The 12,430-nt window shown below is 36.6% G+C and overlaps 1 protein-coding gene across 4 annotated transcripts in view; it reads left to right on the top strand.

Moving 5' to 3' along the window:
• Positions 1-12,430, top strand: part of EMC2 (ER membrane protein complex subunit 2) — a 59,268-nt gene that overhangs the window by 42,252 nt on the left and 4,586 nt on the right. For 2 of the 4 annotated variants that reach the window (XR_013345074.1, XM_077809877.1), the window contains exons 9-11: positions 163-273; positions 2,071-2,175; positions 7,181-7,288. Coding sequence is in view for 3 of the 4 variants with exons in the window: in XM_077809877.1 (XP_077666003.1) it covers positions 163-273; positions 2,071-2,175; positions 7,181-7,267 (303 nt within the window). In the remaining variant the exon portion in view is untranslated. Of the gene's footprint in view, positions 1-162; positions 274-2,070; positions 2,176-7,180; positions 7,784-12,430 lie in introns of those variants that run through there. The other 2 variants (XM_077809878.1, XM_077809876.1) reach the window with 1 other exon arrangement.

Genomic DNA, 12,430 nt, shown 5'->3' with positions numbered 1-12,430 from the left:
ATGAGTCTTAACAGTTTTAAGAGTAGTTTCTATAATCTCTTTGATTCAGATAGATAGAAAATATCTACCTACTGCAGCTTCTGGTGCCTGAGGCATGATGAAACATGGAAGTTTTCAAAGTAGTAAAATAAAACAGGTTTAATCAGTCTCTAATTTTAACAGGTTAAATATACCCAAGGCGGGCTTGAAAACCTTGAATTATCAAGAAAATATTTTGCACAAGCGTTGAAACTGAACAACAGAAACATGAGAGCTTTGTTTGGACTGTACATGGTGAGTTTGAATGAATACTCATTGATTGTGTGTTGTCATTTAAAATTCAGTAATCTTTCTAGTCTAATATAATAGTTTTACTGTTTTGAATAAGAGTTATTAAATATCAGGAATGAACTGTTTGTTAGGCCAACGCGTTAAGGGTCTGCTTCCACACCAGTTGAAATCTATGGGACACAAGAGGACCTGGATTCTGTTCTTGCTCTATCCCTGACCTTCACATCATCCTTCTGTGCCCTTAGTTCCCCATATTCAAATGGGATAATTCTACTTCAACCTTCTGTGTAAAGTGCTTTGAGATCTGGTTAGTGCACTGTATTGTGGTTTTGGATTTTTTTGGGAATTTAATTGCAAAAGGTGTAATTATTCTATAACCTTGTCTGTACTACAGAAACTTTGCAAAAATTTCCCCAGTTTCCTACACCAGTTCAACTCCACTGGGGGTAGCAACAGAGAAAGCCTAGTGTAAATGAGATGCCAACATTTTAAGTAATTCACCTTTGAAAAGCAACTGGATAAAGTGAAATGTGAGGGTACTAGAATTATTATTTATTTAACCTTAATTTACCATTTACATGCATTTTTGAGGATTGGGTTATTAATGGTAACAGTGTGTGCTTTTTAACAATTATATTTATTATTGTAGGACTGTCTTAACCTTAAGTTAACAATGTGTTTTTACTTGGGAATAAAAAAAAATTTGTGGACGCTAGCTGTCAATTAGAAGTTTGGTAATGAATCAAACATACTATATGCAATATCTTCCCTTTCTATTTAGGGCACTCTCAAGCACTGAATTGTTATGCATTAATGAGACCAAATTAATAATAAAATAAAAGCTTTTTCCTAAATCTGTGGCTTCTTCATTACTGAGTGGTGATGGGATTTTCTGCTGCCAGAGTACGTAAAGAGGCCCAGTGTTTCTGCAGTCACAAGTTGTATAATTAGTTTTGAGAATTTTCTGCAAGCAAGCAATTTATCCCTTATGTGTTTTATGTTAATGGAAACTTCTGTAATGAAACTGTGTTCAACATTTATATTGTTTGTATTTATATTTTAAGGGTAGACATGCACAAAGCCTGAACTACCTTAAAATTGTTGATCTCTAATGTCCCTAATATGTCAGTCTGGACACTAAGGGTATGTTTACACTACAGTTAGACACCAGCGACTGGCCCATGCCAGCTGATTCAGGCTCTCAAAGCTTGGGCTAAGGGGCTTTTTAACTGCAGTGTAGACGCTTGGGTTCAGGGTGCAACCAGAGCTGTGGGACCATCCCACCTTGCAGATCCTAGAATCCAGACCAAGTCTGAACATCTCCACTGCGGTTAAATAGCTCTTAGCCCGAGCTGCATAAGCCTGCGTCAGCTGGCACTGCCAGGAATGGGTTTTTAACTGCAGTGTAGACATATCCCAAGACACTGGGTTTTATAGCCTCCTTGCCAGCAGATGGAGACAGAAAGCTATTTTTGTGACACTTTCACTCCATAAATGGAAAAGGACTGATAGGAAAAGAGCTGGGCATATTCAATCTCCCTTGCAGGGATAGGAGAGAGAGAGACCCTCTTGTGGACAGCTGAACCCAAAAGTCTTTCATTTTAGTGAGATCAGTTCTCAGATCTTTTAACAGTCTAGTTTTAGGCTGGAGACTTTTTATGAGCCAAGGGTTCATTTTACATTCTCTCTTCGTTCCTTTCTGTTGGACTGTGTGTGGTGCACACCACCAGTTCCTATGGTCTCCTCTTTTGTATATGTATGTATTTTGCACTCTTACTATTTTTCGTTTTGTAATCCTAGTCTGCCAGCCATATTGCTTCCAATCCTAAAGCAAGTGCAAAAATGAAAAAGGACAATATGAAGTATGCCAGTTGGGCAGCTAACCAAATCAATAGAGCTTACCAGGTTAGTATTTTGTCTACATTCTAAAGTCTTTTCCTGGACATACTGCATATCTCCATGTTATGATAAAATGGGTTACTAAAAGGCAAGATGTCTGCATATCTTAATAGCTTTTCTACTTCTTTTAAAATTAAATTGGACAGATTAGCAGCTTGCGTAAATCAGCATAATTTGGTTGATTTCAGGTCACACCAGCTGACGATCTGATTCAAATGTATGCATTCTATTTCTGTGTAAAGGACTCTGATGTTTTACATGCTGTAATATCTGTATAATGTACTGGGTTTGGGTTTTTTTTTTGTTTTTTTTGGTATCTATTGATTTGTTCTTTCTAGTATTAGCATTGAATGCACAGGGTAGCATTATAATAATCTCCAAGACTTGGGTCTATATGTTTCCGATTGTTTCATCATATGTGGTATGTCAGTAGTCAATTAAAATAGTTTTGAATTTCTATTTTAGTTGTGTTATTTACTAAAAGAAGCAGAGATGAAAGGATTCAAGGCAAGATTTTTTTAAAAAAATGACTTGGGTGCCCAGTTTAAAACACTGGATTTTGGGGGAGAGGCGCTCAGCGCTTTCTGGAAAACGGCCTCTTTTAAGGTGTCTTAAGTTGAATACTCAAAGTCACAAGCCCCTTTTTGACAGTGCTGGCCTTAGTGAACTGGTGGCATAGTCAGGATTAATACCATGGAATCTTGAGTCCCAGGTTCCAACTTTAAAACTAGAGATTTATTCGTAAAAATGAAAGCTTGTAGTTATTTGATTCACAGCCACTTATTCTTGTTCTTTTCATGTGGCTATTTAACAGCTCAGGATCTCTCAGGAAATATGATTTGTGTGTTTTTTTTTGTTTTGTTTTTTTAACTCTATGGTGCAGTTATACAGTTTTTGTGAAGGTATTTTGGAGCCAGGTTAAAATGATTTGGCTTCCCTTTCTCAGTTGATGCTTACCAGAACAGATCACATTAACACAACTAAAATATATATATTTAAAACAAATGTCAGAACTTCTTTGTGCCTTCATTCCTTTGTGACACATTGCATAGTTCAGATGTATTTTATAGCACTTTGGGATAAAAAGTGACAAATACCATATCTGACTGAAACTGCATGGGGGATTTTGATTTGTAGAATGTATCTACTCAAATTAGAATTTGGCTAGCAGCTCTGTGTGTGTGTGCACGTGTGTGTGTATTTTTATATATTGTATAAAAATACACACACGTGCACACACAGCTGGACAGGACCATTTCCCAGTCCCACCCTGCTTAAAATGTGAGTCTGACAAAACTGCGGGTAGGGTTTGGCGACACAGGTGGTACAGGAAATGGGGGTGTTGCAGAAGGTGGCCGTCTCCCTTCTGAGTTGATATGGAATCAGAGCCGTTGCATAATATTGTGGTGTTGAAGATGAAACTTTGGTCACTTGTGCCAATTAAAGTCCCTATGGCCTTTTTCGTGAGAGGAGATTCCATTTTGGATAATTAAATAGTCTATGAAACGCCACCCTTCTCCCACATTCCCCAAAGTTCTATGCAAAGTGAGATAGGAGACATAACATCTTAGTGAGTTTGCCATGGGTTTATGAGTTCTGCTACGTGGACTTGCTGGCATTGTCAGCAACTCAGTTTGTTCTTCAGTCATGTCTGTTCTCTTACTCCAGAGAGGTAGATGCATTCTTCATCCTGATTTGGCTACCTAGCAAAGTAATGTGGATTTGTGGCTCTGAATATGGATATTTTAACTGAAGAAGTATAGAGGTATTGGGTGTTCCACTGCAAAATATATGCTTTTCCATGTGGATTTTGAACTTAAATTCCCACCAGTTTCATGCACAATACCATTAATTTTGGATAACTTTCTCTAATTTGGCAAGGTCTGCAAGTTTGTTTGATAAATATTCAGCTGTTTTGTTTTTCAGTGGATCTCTATTTTTGATAAGCCCTAATTAAAAATGTTTCTTTAGTGACCTACTTCTCTTCATCTGGCTTCTGGCACCTAATTTTAGTTTTTTCCTGTAGCTTGAGTCTCTATTCGAACTATTGAATTACTTTGGTTTCTTGTATTAAGTGGTTTATTTTGTTTGTGAACACACAGATGAAATTAAAGAAAACAAAATTTAGGCTGAATTATCCAAGAAGGTCTTCTTTCACCAAGATCTGTCAGACTGGAATAGGCTCCCAAGGAAAGTGGTGGAAGTTAGGAAGGTCGAATTAGATCGTGAATTTTTTTAGGAGTACAAATATTTGCACTTATGTATTTTTTGGCAATCCATATTTATTTAGGTGTTCAATATTTGTCCATCCCTGCTAACTAGTGCTTCTCTAGCTGTGCCTGGTCTAGTAGAGAAATGTCCATTTAGGAAGGGAGAATTGTCTGGTATCTAGAACTCCTGGATTCTAACCCTGATGCTAAAACAGGATTACTTCTCAGGGCATTGGGTTTAATTCTTTGTAAAAACACTGTTAACCCATCATATGAAATCCTTTCTAAAAGTACTAACTATTGAAGTATAAGTGCATTTCTATTATATTAAACACTTGAGACTGGTGGCTTGTTATCCAGATTAGGTTTTACATTGTGTAGAGGTCACAGAACATCTTTTTTAGGGAAATTCTGACCTGTGGTATCAAAGCAAGCTCTTTACAGTTGTATATAAAATCCATTTATTTAACTATTGACGTGAATCACACAAAAAGTGAAGAACTACTTCTTTGTGTCGCTTAACATTGAAACAAAATATGGCTACCTAATGCTCTCCAATTAGATAATTGGTTTAGCATGTCCTGTGGTAGAAGCATTTCAGCAGAGGCAAGCAAGTTTGATTGATGCTCATGAAAATCTTTTATGTGATCCCACTCCTGGTAACTTTCCAGATAAATGTTTCTTAGGCACATTGCTAAATTCTTCAGTGTTAGTGAGTCGCATGTTATTTATGATTGGAGAGGTGATTCCGTTACAAACCATTTGGGAAACAGAAAATTAAATCATGATTAAAAAAAAAAAAAAAAAAGGATTCCGGCTCAATCATCTGAATTGCAGTATAATGCCGGAATAGAAAAAATAATTGGTCATCAAGGAAAATTTGAAGTGATTAGATTTCAAGCTTCTATTTGTTATGATGTGGAGTTTAGTTTTATTTGTTCTAATTTAAAGTGCATGTCAGTATCATTAAGGCAGCCGCTCATGAAACTAACGAGTAATGTTACTTACATTGACATAAAATATTAATTCTGTTCTCAATGTCCTTAAAGCAGAAACAGAAGTAAAATTCTGCTAATTTTTAAATCCCCTGCCTCCCTCCTCTGATCACCCCTGCCCCATCCCCAACTATTTCTACCATGCAGCATTACTTTTTGACCACAGTGTGCACAGGCTTCTGTGCTGTTACTGAAAGAGTCACAGGAATCGTAATACATGCTGTTTTATCTGTTTTTTAATTTTTTTTTTTAAATCAAAGCTGTTTCTCAAAGAATTGGACCTCCCCGAGTATTTGATTAGGGCTGTTCTTGTTTTGTGTGGGGGAAAAGGAGGGCATAGAAGAGAGGTTTTCTTCTCTTCTGTTCAAATCCAGGCAAAAGTTACTTTATCAGCTGGGAAGGCATAAAGCAATCTCTGCTGTTCCTCTAAAGTGTTATCATTATGGGCAGTTATGGGAATCTGACAATTTAAAAGGTGGATTTACACCTACTAGCACAGGCAAAATTAAATGGCATTCCACTTCCAGTAAAAGCAAGGTATTCTTTAGTTAAGGGATACAGTAAACAGTTTGTCATCATAGCTACATTTTATGCTTCTAGATATTTAATTTGTAATGCCTTTTTATTTCCCATACCAAGTCTAGTTTTTTAACAACACAAAGCTAACAGCTAGGAATTAAGGGAAACTTAATGTTAGACTGTAGCCTAAGGGGTCAAAAGCAGGTGAACAGCTCCTGCAGCTTGCTGCTGCTGTGATATTACCTGAGTTTGATCACTTAATCTTTCCCAACAGGTCATGAGAAGTTTGCTAAATTAAGTTAATTACAAGAGAAATGGGACACATCATAAATCAATGACTAAACATGCAGGACAGCAGTGGTATTTGAAGAAAAAATCATTAAACTGTAAATTTATTGAGTGTTTAGATGTTAACATTTAGTCAGAGAATAGAGTATTTTACTAACAGCAAATTATAGTCAGTACTTTATCACCAAAATATTTAGTGTATGTTTGGTGGTGGCGGCTTTTTTTTCCTACTTGACTAAAGCACCAACCTAGCCAATAAATCTATTGTGTTCTGTCAGGCTGATGAGTGATGGGAATTGTCAGTACAGTTAGAAAACTCATTTTGAGATCAGCATGGGGTAGTCAACAACTCTTTTTTCTCCCCTGATGCTAGGTTACTAGTATAGCATGGAATTTTAAATGCTAAAATGTACAAAGGTAATATTTGCATGGCTACATATTCCTTCATTACCAATATAGGCTTTATTTCCAGTTCCATCTGGAATTACAATTGTAATGGTAGATTATAATTAAATAAAAGGTTCTGACTCACAATCACAGTTGAACCGAGGAATACATTTATGGGATCACTGTCTTGCTTTACAGTATGTTTTTGTAAGTAAACTATTCCATTCCTGTGCTGTAAATAATATGGAGTCTTATTAGTTTATTATCATGTCCATATCCTGCCTCTATCAAAATATGAACATGATCGAAGTTAAATCAAATAAAAGACCAGCTTTTTAAAATGTTTCTGACAAATCACAAAGCAGACAATGGAAAAATTGTCTTTGCTCTGTGTTAAGGTAAATGCTAACTTAAGTGGTACAGTCTTAGTGAAACATTTGTTTGTTTTTTTTGTAGTAAATTGGTGGGCTGTTTTAAAAGTTATTTTTGTGTTTTAAAAGTTATTTTTGATTAACATTTAGAACCATAGCTTGTACAAGTCTATTGCACAGCATGGTATAGTGAATTTTCTGTCACATCACTGGTAAAAGTGAGTTTATTCTTTTTCTTTAGTTTGCAGGTCGCAGTAAGAAAGAGACTAAGTACTCTCTGAAGGCAGTGGAAGACATGTTGGAAGCCCTGCAAATCACTCAATCTTAGACTGTCACAAAGAGATCTAATGTGAGATTTTACAACTCCATGTTCAACCTTTAATGATCTATGACTTACGTTACTTTAAATGCCCAATTCCATTGTTAATGTGCTATCTTAAAGGATGTTTTTATGAACATTTAAAATGTCTATTTATTGCTGCTGTGAAGAAGACACAATGAAAACTCACTAAAATGTATAACTTATCCCAGGAAGATAACATAAAGAAATTAAATGTATTGCACATCAGTCTCTTTAGATTCTGTATGTACAGTGACTGCTTTTTAAGCCATAATCTGATGTAGAAATAAACTTGTTAAATGATCAAGTACAGTTATGTATTGGACCTGCAGTCTTATACATATAGATGAATACTATATGTTATTCAATTAAGATAAAATTATCTATTTGAGTTAAAATGTGGTAAAAGGTAAACGGTTACTGAGCAGTATTCATTATACAAACATGAATCATTACTCTACCTGAGCACAGTTTATTCAAGAATAAATTTGATATTAAAGTTTTTGTTCAGATATTTTCTTGTGTAATTGGCAGTATAGAAATGGAAGCAATATATTCATACCGTTGGTTTCAGTGGAAAGAACTCACGTGCTTAGAGATAAGCATATGCTTAATACTTTGCTGGAGCCTTTGTGTATAAATGCATGAGCAAGTATCTGCTTGTCTATACAGCTATGTGATTGGTGCATCTGCCTGCACGTTTTTTATTTGTGCAGTTAAGGACAGTAGGAAATCACCTCATGCTTCAAGAGCTATCTGAATACAGCGTTGTGTACTCGTTTCGATGTTTACTGAGCAAAACAGTGCAGCTCATGGTTTATGGATCTTTGGTTCAGTCAGAATTAAGCTGTTGGTAATTCATAAGCTGTGGCAATTTAGTCATGCAGCTGTTTCTTCTACTGCAGTTTCAGCAACTGGGCTGCAGAGTGGAAATTATATCAATTAAAGAATTCCAGTAAGAGATACTTCAACCCTTGATTTTAATGATGGATATCAACATAGTTAATAACACAGCTCATATTTTAAACTTCATATTCTTCTATACCCAGAGCACGGTTAAGTCAAAGGCACTATAAGCCTTCCTAAGGCCCCAATTCTTGTGGTCATGTGATGAGATCAGAGACTTTCAGCTTTCATTTAAATAAATAAATAAAAGTTTCTGTCCCTTGTGGATTCACAGAATAGCTTGAAAACGTGACCCAAGTGTAACTGATAGCTGCTGGAGTCTGCCTGCAATAGCTCAAATTGCTGTTTTTGAACAATAGCTCCAAAACGTGAACTGACTTATTCATCTTAACTCTGAAACATGCTTCCACCCCAAGGAGGAGCGGGGCATGGGCAGAGGGGCTTTGGGATGTGGGTTTTGCCTTAATTCAATCCTGCTAAATACCAAAAGGCATGTACTATAATGGACTAGTTCACATTTTAGAAACATGGTTTACTTCATTTGGGTCACTTCAGAAAGATTGCGGGGGGGGTGGGGGGGGCACGGTTTAAAACAAAATATTCATTTGGTTTTTCAGTGAATAATTGAAACAAAGCATGAAGTGTTTCCAAACAATGGGTTGAAAATTTGGTAAAATTAGTGAAAAATAGCAAGTACATTTTTCCATGGGTGCTTGTTAAATGTGAAGCTAGTGATGTACAGATTTTGGTTTTAAATGAATTGCCTTTGATTAGTCAATTCAGAATTAGCTATATTATTTGTAATATTTTACTATCAAGTGTAGGAATAAAAGCTAAGATTTTTTTTTCCACATTAGGAATGTTTTCAATGTTAATTGTACCAAGATTAGAAAATGGCAGTTCTCACAAACATTTTCAGTCCTTAATTATGATCTTATTCCTCATCTGTTCCACAGTCAAAGGATTTCCACCTCCAGATTACTTCTATATAAAAAGTTGCCCTGTCTTATGGGATATACTTTAAACAGTTAAATTTTCACTTTTATACTGATATCTAAAAGAAATGTGTGTATTCAGCCACTTCTAAACTTGAGTAAATCAAGGAGATACTTTACTACAATAACTAATTCACGAGCCCTTTTTATTGTGTACTTTTAACATGACAGTAATATGTCAATAGAGAATATTAAGTGTGAAACTCTCAAGTAAGCCTAGAGATTTCTTCATGAATGTACAGCCTTATACTGTAGGAGTGCGCCCTCTAGAGTTTTAAAAAAATTCCATTAATTTCTTCAGCACATGCATCCTGCAGTTCAAAAAGAATGGCAAGCTCTAGCAATGTTTGTTGAAACACTTCTGTACAAAAATAAAGTCTCTTCTTTGCCTCAGAGGTTTAGATTTTCTAAATGGGTTCAATTTATTGTACATTTTGTATCTAGTGTAGTTTAGTTACTATCACTGTAGCATTAAAATGCAAAATCAATTGAAACCACTATTTCATAACGTACACATTCATCTCTAACTCCAATGGGCGAAGTAGAAGAGTCATGCTGTGCAGTTTTGGCTCCTTGTGTTGAGTTTAGGATCATCACTAAAATAAAACCACAAAAGTACTAAGTGTAGTAACATCCAAACTGTTTAAACATTTTACTGTGTGTAATTTGTCATTTTGTAATTAGGAATCATTCCCCCCCAAATTTATTTCTGCCAACTGTACTAAACTTTTGTGCAGTGTTTACCTCCCAGTGTGTTAATAGATAGTGCACTGGTCCCATGCATCAGACAGCTGGTGGTCCTTGAAAATGAACGTATAAGATGTTCTGTGTGAGACAATTTTCAGCATAACTAGCACATTGACAACTTATTCGTCAAATCTAGGCCCTTTTATTAATTCCCAAATTATCCACAAATAGACATCAGTTTTGTTCCTTCTTTGAAATTATTCAGTGACATGTCATTTTGTTGACTGCTGACAGACCGTCTTCTACGACTGTTGCATCAGGTCTTCCCTCTTTGTGTTATGTGACTAATCTCATGGCTTGGATGCTTCCCCAAGCTTCAGAGTTTAGAAAATGGCCTAGCCAATATTTATGCAAATCCACTAGCATGAATATTTGTGAAATTTTCTTTCCACTAACACTTGCAAACAGTTGGCCAGAATGTTTATGGAAAGTGATTGAAAGGGGTTGCAAATACCATCAAATAGAATTGAGTTTTCTATTCAGATGAAGAATTGTAAATCCTTTATCGCACTAGTCTCACTTTACACAGTTTTGTATCCAAGATCTGTGATAACCTCATTCAGTAATGGGTGCATTTCATATAGGTTGACTGTTCCAAGAATAGGAAACACTTGTGTAAAATACTGTTGATGTTGCCTTGGTCTAATGAATAGAATTTCATACAAGGGAGTTTATTTAACTGAAAAATAAATGACACTAACTTAGGTGCTCTGACAATGACAAGCACTATGTAAGGGCTAAGCGTTGTCATCCGTGTGCAGGCTCTTCTCTCCAAAGTAATAGGCTGTCATTCCATATTGTTTCAACTGGCACCATAGATTAGACATCATATGGAATCATCATGTGTTGAGTTAACAGCATTCTGCTTTGAGATACTGAACAGTGAAGCTGTTATTTCTTATGTGGTTTTGTGCACCTGCAGTTTGACAGCATGCATGATGGGAGGTAGGTATTTGTGTTTTGAATTGGAACAAAGTGCATAGAAGTATACAGAAGAACCTCTGTTCTGCTGGGTTTTTTTAACAAAAGTTACTGACATTTTTTCCTCTCAGTCTATCAAAAATGTCAATAAAATCCATGTTCTCCAGATGCAAGAATGTGTATATTTTGTGTAGAATAGATCCTCAAACCTCTTGCAGTTTAGTGTCCAGAATATCTCGCAGTTGCTTTGGGAAGTTCTGTTGTTAGTCAACAGAGGGTTTCCTCTTGGCAGTGTTCTATTTGTGATGGCACCCATGTTTGCTAGTCATTACATTTGCAGTGGAACTTGTGTTTCAGCCAGCTTTAGAAGGGAGGAGAAAAGGAAGGCAAATTAAACTTGATTTACTGGCATGAATTCATTAGCTTCTTGTTACTTGCACCCACATATTCCAAGAAGACCAAGCAGTCAAGTTTGTCGTAGTTGCTCTCCATGTTGTAACTGAAGAGCTCCTATATATTTAGTAGGTTTCAGAGTAACAGCCGTGTTAGTCTGTATTTGCAAAAAGAAAAGGAGTCCTTGTGGCACCTTAGAGACTAACCAATTTATTTGAGCATGCTCATGCTCAAATAAATTGGTTAGTCTCTAAGGTGCCACAAGGACTCCTTTTCTTTTTATATATTTAGTAGTATGACTAAAAATCCATTAAGATCTAAAACGTATGCAACACAGTTAAAATAATTTCTTATGTGACTTGATGAGGCTATCCTGGAATGCAAGGCAGGGACCATTCTCCCAGCCTTATTCAAATCAAGATCAAAATGTAGCAGCATTACAATGCTGCTTTAACACTTTTTTTTTTTGTACAGATGAATGGTTTCACTTTATACACTGCTTCTATTACTTGTTTTATGCGGTACTTGAAAGAAGAGAATTCTAGGACCAGTTAGTTATTTGATTGGAGCTGTAGATATTTGGATCTGCATGTAGGGTAAAGTACTTTGGATTAGTCATTAGTCTTCTCCAAGACGATTCAGCACCCTCCGAGATCTGTAGCCTTTTCATAGGTACCAGCAGGAAGCTGGATTTAAACCACAGTGTAGTTTTCAGAAATACAAGTTCATTAATCTTGCTTCTCAAAGGAAAATGGGGGGGCGGGGGGAGGGAAGTTCTCATATAAAGTTGTGGTCCAGGTGCTGGATGTGATGTGAGAAAAGTCTTTACTACACAGGTACATTTATTTGTTCTCTCAAGAAATTCTCCAAGTGCAAATGGCAGCGCAAGGCCCTCTCCAGCCCATTTGGCAAGGCTTTTATTTGAGGAAGGGGCTCAGTGCAGGGAAGCTGTGCAAAGGCCTGTACAACACACATGCCTGGGGGGTGGGGCTCTGAGTTGGCCAATGCAAAGAGGGCTAATGTGACAAGCTAAAATATGTGCCCATTGGTTCTGCACTTGGGGTCCCGTGGTGAGGTACCAATAGGAGTGTAGCTGTATTCCAGGAACAGACCGGCCATCCTGGACTGGGGTTGTTAGTTCCGGCCCTCCCCAAGGCACCCATAGTACAAAGCTTGAGTATCCTCTGTG

The sequence above is a fragment of the Eretmochelys imbricata genome, chromosome 2 (genome assembly GCF_965152235.1).
Source record: "Eretmochelys imbricata isolate rEreImb1 chromosome 2, rEreImb1.hap1, whole genome shotgun sequence".
Classification (NCBI taxonomy): Eukaryota; Metazoa; Chordata; order Testudines; family Cheloniidae; genus Eretmochelys; species Eretmochelys imbricata.
Note: the sequence above shows the minus strand (reverse complement) of the source record. Positions and strands in the feature narration are given on the sequence as shown.